This window comes from Gorilla gorilla, chromosome 4 (assembly GCF_029281585.2).
Source record: "Gorilla gorilla gorilla isolate KB3781 chromosome 4, NHGRI_mGorGor1-v2.1_pri, whole genome shotgun sequence".
Taxonomy (NCBI): domain Eukaryota; kingdom Metazoa; phylum Chordata; class Mammalia; order Primates; family Hominidae; genus Gorilla; species Gorilla gorilla.
In genome coordinates, this window is record NC_073228.2 from 29929824 (window position 1) to 29942668 (window position 12845).

A 12845-nucleotide genomic window follows, 5' to 3' on the forward strand; every position below is an offset into this window, starting at 1 on the left:
ACCCTGTCACCCAGGCTGAAGTGCAGTGGCGTGATCTTGGCTCACTGCAACCTCTGCCTCCCAGGTTCAAGCAATTCTCCTGTCTCAGCCTCCCAAGTAGCTGGGACTATAGGCATGTGCCACCACGCCTGGCTAATTTTTGTATTTTTAGTAGAGATGGGGTTTCACCATGTTGGCCAGGCTGGTTTTGAACTCCTGACCTCAGGTGATCCACCTGCCTCGGCTTCCCAAAGTGCTGGGATTACAAGCGTGACCCAGCACACCTGGCCGACAATATGTGTGTAATGTTTTTAGTTATTTCCATTACTTTTTAAAAATCCCATATAACTCCTGCCCCCACACATACACAGCCTCCCTCATTATCAACATCCCCCACCAGGATGGTATACCCAAAGTCCGTATTTCCATTACTCTCTTTTTCTTTTTTTTGAGAACGGAGTCTCACTCTGTCGCCCAGGCTGGTGTGCAGTGGCGCGATCTCAGCTCACTGCAAGCTCCGCCTCCCGGGTTCACGCCATTCTCCTGCCTCAGCCTCCCGAGTAGCTGAGACTACAGGCGCCCGCCTTTTTGTATTTTTAGTAGAGACAGGGTTTCACCGTGTTAGCCAGGATGGTCTTGATCTCCTGACCTCATGATCCGCCCGCCTCGGCCTCCCAAAGTGCTGGGATTACAGGCGTGAGCCACTGCACCCGGCCTCCATTACTCTTTAAATCACACAAAATGTCATTTTTACAGAATGTAAGTGGTTACTGATACGTTCTTTGTGGGCTGAAAATATTTATTTCTTCTCTTTCCCTTCTCCCAATGATTCCATTCCCCTCACAACTGGGATCCCCCCCATTCTAATCTGCTTCTCCATTCTCTCAGTCCTGTCTTTCTCTCTCTCTCCTGCTCCCTTCTGCGATCCTCCATCAGACTTTTTCTTCTGGGTCTTCCTCCCTTCTTCGCTTCTGTCTCCTTGCCTCCCTCTTCTTTTTGAAAAGACTGACATTCAAACAGAAAGGTCAATCAAATGTTACCTCCTACTGGTAGGTTTCAGGTATATTCTACCTGCCTTTGGAATCCTGAGGATGGTGCTCAAGTCAGGGGGTGGGGGTAATGGGAGGGCAAGACTTCTAAGGAGAATGGAGACCCCTTTAGATGTGAGGAGGGCATTTCAGCCTGAGGAAAGCAGCGGAACAAAGATCTGAGGAGTTTTTCAGGGAAAGGGAAATGGGCAGAGGAGCGCTTACCTCATTGGATCTGGGGATTGCTGTCTCCTGGTGCTGGCACTCAGTTATAAAGGATGCCAACCTTAGTTGATTTGAGCTCCTGGATTGAATTAGTCCTGATTGTATAATTGACTTTGATATGTGGACTTTGGGTTCGAATTAGGTTTAATAAGATTTAACTGCTTCAAAGGGCTTTATAAGAATTCATTTTATCCTTCAAATCTGATTTCAAATGCTACCTACTTTATGACAACTTCTCTAAGTTTGATGCTCTTCTTCTAGGTCACTTACTATGCCATAGTAGGTACATACTTTATTCAAGCAATTACCCCCATTGTATTTTACCTTATTCTGTAGGAAATGTTTCCTTTAGTGCCTCTCTTCAGGAATCTTGAGGGACAGGCAGGTATCTTATTCCTATTTGTATCCTAGGCCTAGCACAGAGCAGGAACACACTCAGTTGAGCCAGCAGGTTCTCAATGATTTTTAAAATTACATTAATAATTAACATTAAGTAAGCACTGTGGCAAGCACTGTATCTACATTGTTTCATTCACCAGTCATTTTAGAAGAAAAGTACTTTTATTACCCCCATTTTACAATAACCGAGAGAAAGCGAAATTAATTTGATCTAAGGTCAAATTTGATCTAAGACTAACTAGTGAGGGGCAGAACTTTTTCTCCAGGCTTTGGGCTTCAGATCTGGGCTCTTCACCGCCACAGATGAACAGGTGGATAAATGAGGACTTCTTTTCATTCCGTGGCTGAAGAAGTGACATGGAAGAGTCTACCATTCATTTTACAGATACAATTATGTATCTGTAATACATAACACATAATTATGTATCTGTAATACTTACATAAAATTACGGTAAGTCCTAACTCACTGATGTTTCTAACTTCTGAATCATCTTTTTCTTCTTCTTTCTTGCAATCCTAAAACCGTCAGAGAAACTGTTTTGAACTCATATTGAAGTGTAACCCATCCCAGCACTGGGTGTTTCATGGGAAAGAGAATAAACCTTTTGTTTGGTTCTTACTTCTTACCACCCATTCATTTGTAACTATACAAATATCAAGCACCTACTGTGTGCTAGGAACCTTTTTTTAGGCACTAGAGAGACAGAAGTAAACAACAAAAAAGTAGTGAGACCTTTACATACACTAGTTCTCCTGCTCCTCACAATAACTATATGAGGTAATGATGACAACAATAATAGTTAACTCTTAACAGTGCTTATCTGTGCGGGGCACTGGGCTACCTGCTTAATTTGTATTAACTCATTACAATAAGCTTGTGGGGTAAGGGATATGTTTTCCCCATTTTACAGATGAGTAAAGACACAGAGCAGGAAGTGATTTGCTCAAGCTTGGAACCCAGGCAGTGTGGCTCTAATTCCCAGTCTATTAACTACAGGGCAATATTTTGTTTCTTAAATTTATATCTTCATATCACAACTTTTAGGTTGAGGAGTCTTGTCCCCATCCAGATCATCTGACTCCCAAATCCAGAGGTTTGCACCTGCACCCCAGCGGCCTCGCGAAATAAATGAGAATGTCTTGGAATTTTTGCCAATACTTTCTCTTCCAAAGAACTCAAACTGATTTCCACGTAATTCTCATTGATTTGTGAAATGAACCTTCCTGGACTGTAAATTTCCCCGCAGAGAGGGCCAGGGCCCCGGGTCGTTTTATACTGGCCGGGGCACCCAGCAGATGGCGCTATGTTAGTGGCCACCAGCTGGCTGCCCCGTCCCCCGGGCTCACCGCCTCCGCCGAAAGCTTCCCGGCCCTCCCTCGCTCACTTCTCTCTCCCCCTCCCAACCGAGCCCGGGCCCACGTGACCTCAAGGCGGCCAATGGGTGAGCAGAGAGGGCGAGCTGGTCCCTGTGGCCGCCATTAAAGCGAAGGGAAAACCCGTGAATTCGGATTAAAGGGGGGAAAAACACCGCCCGCTGGGCCCACAAAATGGGGGAGACTACAGCGTCCAGCCGGTGAGGCCACAGGAGGGCAAACGTTAGGCCGGCTCGGCCCAGGAACGACACGAAGACAGAGCCAGAGAATGGTCTGAGCCCGCAGACGCCGCCACCACCTCCGCCGCTGAGGAGACTCTGGGCTTAAGGACATCGCCGCTGCCGCGCCGGGGGCCTGGGCTTCTCTCCCGGTTCTCACCCTTCCCGCTCCTGTGCGGGCGCCTTTCCGCCCGGGAGAACCGTCCTGGGCTTGGGCTCTGCCGTCTTGGACTTGATTTTGATTATTTATTGTGTAATTTATTATTTTTCTTGTGGTAGGGGCACACATCCCCTCCGTCCCCCAGAGAGGGACGAGCGTCTGCGGGATCCGCAGTCCGGCCCGCCAGGCGAGCGCGGCGCGGCCCTCCCGCCTCCGGCCCTCGGCCCCGGGCGGCTGGGTGCCGGCCGGGCGGCGGGGGCTGCTCGCGGCGGCGGCGGCGGCGGCGGCGGGGGGTGGGTGGGGAGGGCGGGCGGCCCGGCGGCCTCCTCTTCCACCGCCCCCCCAACCACTACCCCCCCCCCCCGGCCCTCCCCGGTGTCTGTGTTTCTCTCTCTGGTCGGAGGCGGCGGTAATGGCGGATGGTGGGTTGTGGCGCCGGCGGCGGCTGCTGTGAGGGACGATGAGTGCCTCCTTCGTGCCGAACGGGGCCAGCCTGGAAGATTGTCACTGTAACCTCTTCTGCCTGGTGAGTGCCGGGGCCGGCGGGCGCCGAGGGAGGGGGGCCGCGAGGTGCGCCCTTGGGCCGTGGGGGAGGGGGCACGGTCTGGTCCAGATGCCCGAGTTCCCGGGCGAGGCCCAGCCGGAGCCGGCGCCCTGCGAAGCTCCGCGGCCAGCCCCGGGAGGCGGCGTTCGCTCTCCTACGGTCCCGGGCTCTGTTTGGGGGAGTGTTGGCATTTTTTCTCGTCTTGTTTCGGACTCTCCTTCTCACCGTAGTCTCGTCCTCAACTTGAGCTCCTTATCTGGCAGGACAGTAACCTTTCCCTCTTGTCTTGCTTAACTGTTGCTTTTCTCCTTATTGGCCCTGTATCCCTGCTTCACACTTTCCATTATTGCCCCTGCTCCCCACCGCTTTTATGTCTTACCCTTTTAATTTGGTTTCCCCATGTAAACAGGACCCCAGAACAGGCCCTAGAAACCTGTCTTGGTTTTACATTTTTTTTTGTATGAGTCAAACTAACGCCAGGTTAGTTTCTTTCTTGGGTGACTTAAGATCTCTCTGTAAAAACCAGTAGGTGCCATTTCATATGTTTTCTTTTTAAACTTTGAAAAGTTTGCCATTTTTGACAATTTCTAGCTATCTTGCTTCTATTAGAACATGATGTTTTTGTGAGAGTGAAGGGGGCTAATGGACGAGGTGCTGTGGTTTTGCACTGTTTCTATATTTATTGTGTTTTGGTTGCTTTTTCAGAATGTTTTGAGCAGGCTGCTCTCTTGTTTGATTGAAATGGAAAGTCGAGAGAAGCGGGATGTAGGGATGACCATTGTGTAGGTTAGCCCAGGTCTGGTAACATCCAATAGTTAAGGCTTTCAGAAGTACCAACTGTTGCAAATAACTTGTCCTGTATGGGACAGTAGCTGAGCTTCATCAATGACTTTAAGTTTGGGTGACTTTACTTTTTCATTTTCTCCTTTGTGCTATGAGAAATATTAAGAGTATATGATAGGTAAGTGAGTTAAGTGGGAGGAGCACAACTAGTTGGCAAGTGTAAACTGCCAGTCATGTATCAGCAGTTTCATTTTTGGCACCTTATGGTTTGCTCCTTTAAGTTAGATTAAATTACTGAATTCCTCTTGTCGAATTTCTTAACGGATGCTAAATTGAGAACTTTAATACTCTATCCTCGTCTACAGTATGTTTTTCTTTTCAATGTCCATTAATCAGCATCTCTTCACATGTAATAAGACATGCACCAGGTTTTATATTTCTATCTTATCCAACTCAGTCTATTTTTGGTACTTTTAGGATCAGTTCTTTGAAGATAGACTAGCACAAATCTGACAGTTCTTTGTGAGTAGCTATTTGACTTTTCCGACAGGGGTGTGTGTGAAGAATTAACAGATTTTTTCAGAACTTGTTCAGATGTGTTTTCATTAGAGACGTTACTTCTGTAAATGTGGAATAAAAACCCATGATAGGGTCTTTAATAGTTGATTTTCAGTTAAAAGTTTGACACCAATGAACAAATGTGACCAGTTAGGACAGAGAAAAATGTACTCTGTTTGCATATTGAAGTGTGTGTCTATATTTAACATCATTCAGTTTCTTCTGTTTCTACTTGGAGTACATATTTGCTTGCTCTTCAGTGACATGGTGGTGGTAATTTTTAACTGTATTCTTCTCCCTAAAATTCTTGGTTGTTGAATTATAAAGTCTTTTTTTGTTCTAATTTGCATTCAATATCTCAAGCATACATTGAAAAATTGTAATGTCTTAATGAAATAAGAGACATCATATTGAGTACTTTTGACTTTGAGTGAATATGCAGTAATAAAACTTAATGCTTTCTTTCCTTCAGGCTGACTTGACAGGAATTAAATGGAAAAAATATGTATGGCAAGGCCCAACTTCTGCCCCTATTCTGTTTCCTGTGACAGAAGAAGACCCCATTTTGAGCAGTTTTAGTCGCTGCCTTAAGGCAGATGTACTTGGTGTTTGGCGGCGAGATCAAAGACCTGGAAGAAGAGAATTGTGGATATTTTGGTGGGGTGAAGACCCCAGTTTTGCTGACCTTATTCACCATGACTTATCAGGTGAAAGAAACTTTCCATTTCTAACTAATGATATAGCAACATTGTATACTTCTCCCAGAATGTCATATGTATTACAAATTGTTTGTTTTTGTGGGACCCTTAGGAGGCCAGATAAAAATTCAGCTTCATTGTTTTATTTCACCATGATTATTTTATTTTACTTAAATTATCCATGTTGTTATAGCTGGGTTTTTAAGGCGTGAATGACTTTCTCCTTCCACCACCTCTCTTCTTAATTTCTCACAGGTAGTTAGGGCCCGAAGAAGGCATGTTACATTAATCTAAAAAAAATGGAATCAGGAAACAGAGTTCCTAACAAAGTCGTGTAATAGTTTAGAAGCCAGATGTAACTTTTGAGTCACTTCAGCCACTGCTGAAGTTGAGTCTTTTGCATTGAATAGGCAGATGATTCTAAAAGTACTAGAAATGTAACTATCCGTGTGTGTGTGTGTTTTAAGGCATGTAAGTATTTTGTTATTGTCATTTGTGCTATTTGATTAACTTATGAAGGCATATGTTAATTTAGTTATTTTTGGAAAGTGACTCATATACTGTTCTGTCAAACATACTCTTAGAAAAGTGCCAACTTGTTTAGCTTTTATGGGACATGGGATCATAATCTAAAAGGTTACACAAACAATTTTATTGTGAGCAAATCAATGTGATTACTTCCTTATTTTCTTGACTTTTAGGACCAAATGCTACTTTAGAAAGAGAAACTATAGCTTTTCATATAATCACTAAAGCTTTAAACTGTGAAAGTCAGTATTAACTGAATCTTAGATAATAGGAATGTAAATGATTGGTTGTATGCTATAAGGTTCCAAAGACTTCAGTAAGATAGTTTGATAATGATTTTTGACAGATAAATTTAGGATTTCTAGATAATTTTTTTTAAGTTCTTATTTGAAATTGAGTACTCTGAAGTTTTTGTTACTGTGTCTCTGACCTATAGGATCTATTTTATTTTTGGATAGAATGTATTCTAGGTGTCTGTATCTTGAACTGGTACTTAGTAGGACCAACATTTATGTAGGAATGTACGTGTTACATTTGTATGTTTTGATAATTGCTTTTCACATTCTAATGAACATACTCTCCAGTGTTAATTATTATTTTTGAGAGTGATTGCCATTCTTCAAGAAAGCTTTCCAGCTTTTGTAGTTTTTCTAATAAGAAGCCTGCTGCAGAGTCCAGTCCTTAGTTGTGTGTATTTAATGTAGTTCTAAATGTGTAAAATGATGTGTATATGTATATACATATATGTACATATACATGATGTATGTATATATGGTAGTTTAGCAAGACAATACTTTCTAATTATGCTAAAAGCTAAGTCCGCCAGCCTCCTTTTTCTTTCATTGATTTGGATATAGTATTTGAGTTATTTTAATCGTTAAGTGGTCATAAAAATCACCTTACTAGAATGTTTGGAGACTGTATAACATTGTTGAAAAACTATAAACTATTGATAAAATATATTTGTTGATAAAACATCATTATTGATAAAACTATAATGGTGACTTAGGGGCTTTGGTCTTCTTAATAAAGTTGGCAGAGCATCTAAACAGACTAAACAGATCTTTTTTTAAGATTCCATGAAATACACTTTGTAGAATCAAAGATAATTTTAAGAGATACATAATGTTTAATTTTTTTTTTTCTTTTTTTCTTTTTAAGTAGAGATGGGGGTCTTGCTGTGTTGACCAGGCTGGTCTTGAACTCCTGAACTCTAGTGTTCCTTCCATCTTAACCTCCCAAAGTGCTGGGATTACAAGTGTGAGCCCCTGCACCTGGCCTAGTTTTACCGTAATAGAAAAAATATTGTGAAAGTTAAAAGACTATTAAAGTTAGATGTGAGCTGCTTTGATGGGTATTGTTAAAAGTCAGTTTTGTCTTCTAGGTTTCATGTTACCAGTCAGATATGTTTTCTCCACTGAAACTAGGTTACAGTCTTAAACATTTTTCTCTAGCTTTGATTTTTAGCGTAATTTTCAAAAATGGTAGTTACTTGTACCTTTAAAATAGTGATCAGCTGGGTGCCATGGCTCACTCATGCCTGTAATCCCAGCACTTTGGGAGGCTGAGGCAGGCAGATCGCAGGGTCAGGAGATAGAGACCATCCTGGCCAACATGGTGAAACCCCGTCTCTACTGAAGATACAAAAATTAGCTGGGCATGGTGGCACGCACCTGTAGTCCCAGCTACTCGGGAGGCTGAGGCAGGAGAATCGCTTGATCCCAGGAGGCGGAGGTTGCAGTGAGCCGAGATCTTGCCACTGCACTCCAGCCCGGGCGACAGAGTGAGACTCTGTCTCAAAAAAAAAAAAAAAAAAATAGATAGTGATCTTGAACGTGAATGAAAATAATTTTGGGAGGTTGGTTTTTTTTTTTTTTTTTTGAGACGGAGTCTCATTCTGTCCCGCGGGCTGGAGTGCAGTGGCGCGATCTCGCTCTCTGAGTGCAGTGGAGCTTGCTTGCTGCAAGCTCTGCCTCCTGGGTTCATGCCATACTCCTACTACCTCAGCCTCCTGAGTACCTGGGACTACAGGCGCCCACCACCACGCCCGGCTAATTTTTTGTATTTTTAATAGAGACGGGGTTTCACTGTTAGACAGGATGGTCTCGATCTCCTGAGCTTGTGATCCGCCAGCCTTGGCCTCCCAAAGTGCTGGGATTACAGGCAGGAGGTAGGGTTTTAACTGCTGTCAGACTTTACTGAATGCTAATGAATAGTAAATAGCTTTTTTTTTTGAGATGGAGTCTTGCTTTGTCGCCCAGGCTGGAGTGCAGTGGCGCGATCTCAGCTGACTGCAACCTCCACCTCCTGGGTTCAAGCGATTCTCCTGTCTCAGCCTCCCGAGTAGCTGGGATTACAGGCACATGCTGCCACACTTGGCTAATTTTTTGTATTTTTAGTAGAGATGGGGTTTCACCGTGTTCCCCAGGCTGGTCTCGAACTCCTGAGCGCAGACAGTCCACCCGCCTCGGCCTCCCAAAGTGCTAGGATTACAGGCGTGAGTCACCGCACCTGGCCGTAAATAACTTAAAAATTTATCAAAGTGAAGTGATTGAAATAGTAAACTGAAATACAATTAGGAGTGGCATATGATCATATTTATTGTTCCAAAGCTTGTCCTGTACTGTTTTAGTTTGCATAGTCAGTGTTATTTATATAATGTTTTAGCTTTTTTTAAAAATAAAACCTGTTATTTACTTAAGAATGTTGTTACTTAAATCAGACGTATCTTAAAGAATAATAAGGTTTTTTCAGATGGAATATATTTGTCTTGCCCTTTTCTTTGCTCTAGGGACAGCGTCTGCCTCCCTCTTGGGGTAATTAGTCTGCCTCTGTCTCTCTAGCTAACCCCTTTTTCATTTCTTCCATCTGTGGCACTCTATTTCCTTCTTCTAAGCTCCCCTGAGAAGAGAGCAGCTGGACAGTACAGGGTAGCATCAGCTGCTGGAGGCAGTCCTGAGTTCCAAGTGGAGGTGTAGCACTGAGGAATGGGGTACCGGAAGGACCCAGGTGGTAACTAAAAAGCTGGTTAATTTAGCTTGAGCCTGCTCTTCACAGGCAGTGTCCTTCTGTTTGGTTCAGCACACACCACATCTTGTTACTGAAGTGTTTTTTATTATGGTGATAATATTGCCCTTGTTTTTCTTGGTAGTGAGGGAAGAGGGAAAGCATTTCTTTTTTCAAAGATTAGAATTCTCAGTTTTTCTTAACTGGAATATTCAGTAACAGAAATACAGAATTGCCTTTGTTTAACCCCCTTAGCTCCTTTGTGTCATGCAGTGTATTTTTAAAAATTAACTAATGAACCAATATTGATACTTTATTATTAACTAAAGTATATATTTGGATTTCCTTTATTTTTTTGCCTAATATGTTTTTCTTTTCTAGGATCTCATTTAAGATACCCCTATTACATTTAATTGTCATGTCTCCTTAGGCTTTGTTAGATTGTGACAGTTTCTCAGACTTTCTTTGGTTTTGATGATTTCGACAGTTCTGAAGAATCTGCTCAGATTCCATAGTGCATTTTAAATTTCATTTTCTCTTATGTCACTTAGCATTTGTTTGGGTTACCTTCTTTTCAAGTTTAGCTGATGTGTAGAAATAGAATGTAAACTTTTTTTATTGCTAACTGGCAAAGATCAGTTACAGCAAATCACGTCTGATTTAATACATACTTTAAACCCTCAGTTACTCATTTTGTAGCAGTAAGTCAATACCGTTGAGCAAAGTAATTTGCAAAGGCCGGATGATTTTTGGATCAGGATTTGTGCTAACTAGTATTAGCCTAACTATAACATTCCAGAAGGTTATTTGTTCAAAAAATCTCTTGAATTCCAAAGCCAAACATAGATGATTTTCTTACTTTTTGCTTTATCCTCTATAGGATAATGATTAGTTGAATCGGTGTCGATATGTTTTGATACAGAAAGGATTAGGGAATAAAACTCCTTTGGGGTTACAGCTTTTTTCTTTCTTTCTTTCTTTTTTTTTTTTTTGAGACGAAGTCTCGCTCTGTCTACCAGGCTGGAGTGTAGTGGGGCGATCTTGGCTCACTGCGACCTCCTCCTCCCAGGTTCAAGCGATCCTTCTGTCTCAGCCTCCCGAGTAGCTGGGACTACAGGCATGTGTCACCACGCCCGGCTAATTTTTGTATTTTTAGTAGAGATTTTAATAGGAGTTTCGCCATGTTGGCCAGGCTGGTCTGGAACTCCTGGCCTCAGGTGATCTGCCCGCCTCAGCCTCCCCAAGTGCTGGGATTACAGGCATGAGCCACCATGCCTGGCCCCTTTTTTAAAAAAATTGAATTTTGTAGCTTTGTTTAGTGGTTGTGTGATAGTGGGTGAAAGAGGTATAAAATAGGTGATGGGAAAATCTTAGCTCAGTCCCTCTGGTCAAGAATCTCTGTGGTGGGTAGGACTGGTACTTTTAAGTGTACTGTTAATTTGCTTCAGAGCAAGATTGTATCATTTTCATTAATGTGTTCTTGAAGGAGAGTTTTCTGTGTATTTTTATTCTGTGTTCTAACATTTTTGGAATTCAATTGCTGTCATCATTGGCTTTTATTCTTTCCCTTTAAATAAAAATAAAAGCAAACACTGCGTCCTCTCCCATTTGTCATCTTAAAAAAATCATAGCAAGTTAGACTGTGATGAGACTCTTTGAGAAAACTGATACCTTGTGAACTAAAAAAACTCAGGGCTAAAAATATTTGTTCTTTTTCCTGGCTCCTGAGGTCTGTAAAGTAGATTTTAGTAACATGTTCAGATAGTTTTATTATACCAGAATTTTATCATAATGAATAGTGCTCAAACTAAGTGGACTATTGTTCTGAATTTAATTTTGGATGTTTTTATTGAAGGATATTAACTGTAGTGGACTTTAACCTTAAATGACAGCTGTTAATAGGATTGACAGATAGATAAACAGCCAGGCATAGGAATCTAGTCCCAGCCAAACTAAAACATTGTTGTGTGCCCCACGTAGTCTAAAGAGAGTAATTCATTTCTACTGTTGTAAAATTTACTTGTGATGTGGCCCGACTCTTTAAATTGGCTAGTCTCCTAGGTGACAACTTCATTTGCTGTATTTCTTCTGCATACTGTTTTTTTGATCAAGTGTATCTTCTAAGTTTTCAAGCCAAACATAACATAGTAGGCTGTTTTTAAATCAGTTTTCAAGTTTTGCCATAGATAATGATGCGGCCAACTTAAGGCTCTCAGTATATTTGTTGAATGTATGGGTTATTAATGATTATTCAGGAGAAACATTGATCTAGCATTTAAACATTTCTCTTTATTTCAGGAAATACATGGTATTTTCTACCATGTTAATTTTTGAGCCATTATTCATTAGCATATGTTACATTTTAATAGTTTTGCAAAATTGTATTGGAGAAGATTCATTTTTTACCACCGTGGAGATATTTAAAGATGCCAGTTTTGAGAAAAATGTTGAGTGCAGGGTGTGTCTGCTTTTTTGGTTGTGATTTTTTTTCCCCATTGATAGAGAATTATTTTGATGACTTATCACGTACTTTGGCACTACTGTAATCTGCATCTTCAGGAAAAAAATATGGTAATCAAATTTAGCATTTGTGTTTTCTTCCAATAAGTAGTCCATAAAAATTTCAAGAAACACGGATGATTAAGAACTGTAATGCTAATAGTAACAGAAAAGTACTAAGAATGCAGAGTTGAAACTTTATTTTCTCTGGACATAGAGCTACAAGAGAAGGAAATTTTTTTTTTTTTTTTTTTTTTTTTGTAGGGATGGAGGTCACACTTTGTCTCACTCAGCCTGCAGTGCTTAATCATAGCTCACTGCAGCCTCCGACTCCTGGACTCAAGCAATCCTCCCACCTCAGCTTCCCCAGCAGCTGGGCCTACAGGCATTGCCACTATGCCCTACTAACTAAAAAAAAAGTTTTTTGGAGTCAGGGTCTTCCTGTATTGCCAGGCTAGTCTTGAACTCCTAGCTTCAAGTGATCCTTCTGTCTTAGCTTCCCAAGTAGCTGGGATTACAGGCATGAGTCATTGCACCTGGCTAGAGGAGGAAAATAGTTAAATAGATTAAGCAGACTTTTTCTATTAGGCTCTGGTTAAGTTCAAAAGAGATAGGTAAAGATTTGCCATATGTTCCCTTCTCCTTCCCCTCCCTATTATAATGCTGGTGTTGAGATTCAAGAACTTGTTTCAATTAGTGTAAATAGTGCATATCACTATGCCTTGAGTGGGTTGGTTGTACCATTTCACTTTTCATATCTGAATACAACATGTAGAAAGTACTTTTATTACAGTTATTAGATTGTCAGGATATTAGAAACTTGGCTCAGTAGGCTTCTTGTTTCTA

General features: G+C 41.7%; 1 protein-coding gene and 1 long non-coding RNA gene across 4 annotated transcripts in view; one reads left to right on the top strand and one right to left on the bottom strand.

The window, feature by feature from the left end:
- Nucleotides 1-811: 811 nt before the first annotated feature.
- Nucleotides 812-2353, bottom strand: LOC109026835 (uncharacterized). Its single transcript, XR_002005881.3, has 4 exons — nucleotides 2252-2353; nucleotides 2072-2147; nucleotides 1557-1645; nucleotides 812-984 (listed from the first exon to the last, which is right to left on the bottom strand). It is a non-coding gene; the product is annotated as an uncharacterized lncRNA (long non-coding RNA).
- A 1333-nt stretch (nucleotides 2354-3686) lies between these two features.
- The window catches only part of MED13 (mediator complex subunit 13), a 121937-nt gene continuing 112778 nt past the window's right edge, over nucleotides 3687-12845 (top strand). For all 3 annotated transcript variants that reach the window (XR_010133762.1, XM_019028067.4, XM_063706215.1), the window contains exons 1-2: nucleotides 3687-3909; nucleotides 5741-5975. Coding sequence is in view for 2 of the 3 variants with exons in the window: in XM_019028067.4 (XP_018883612.4) it covers nucleotides 3844-3909; nucleotides 5741-5975 (301 nt within the window). In the remaining variant the exon portion in view is untranslated. The remainder of the gene's footprint in view (nucleotides 3910-5740; nucleotides 5976-12845) is intronic.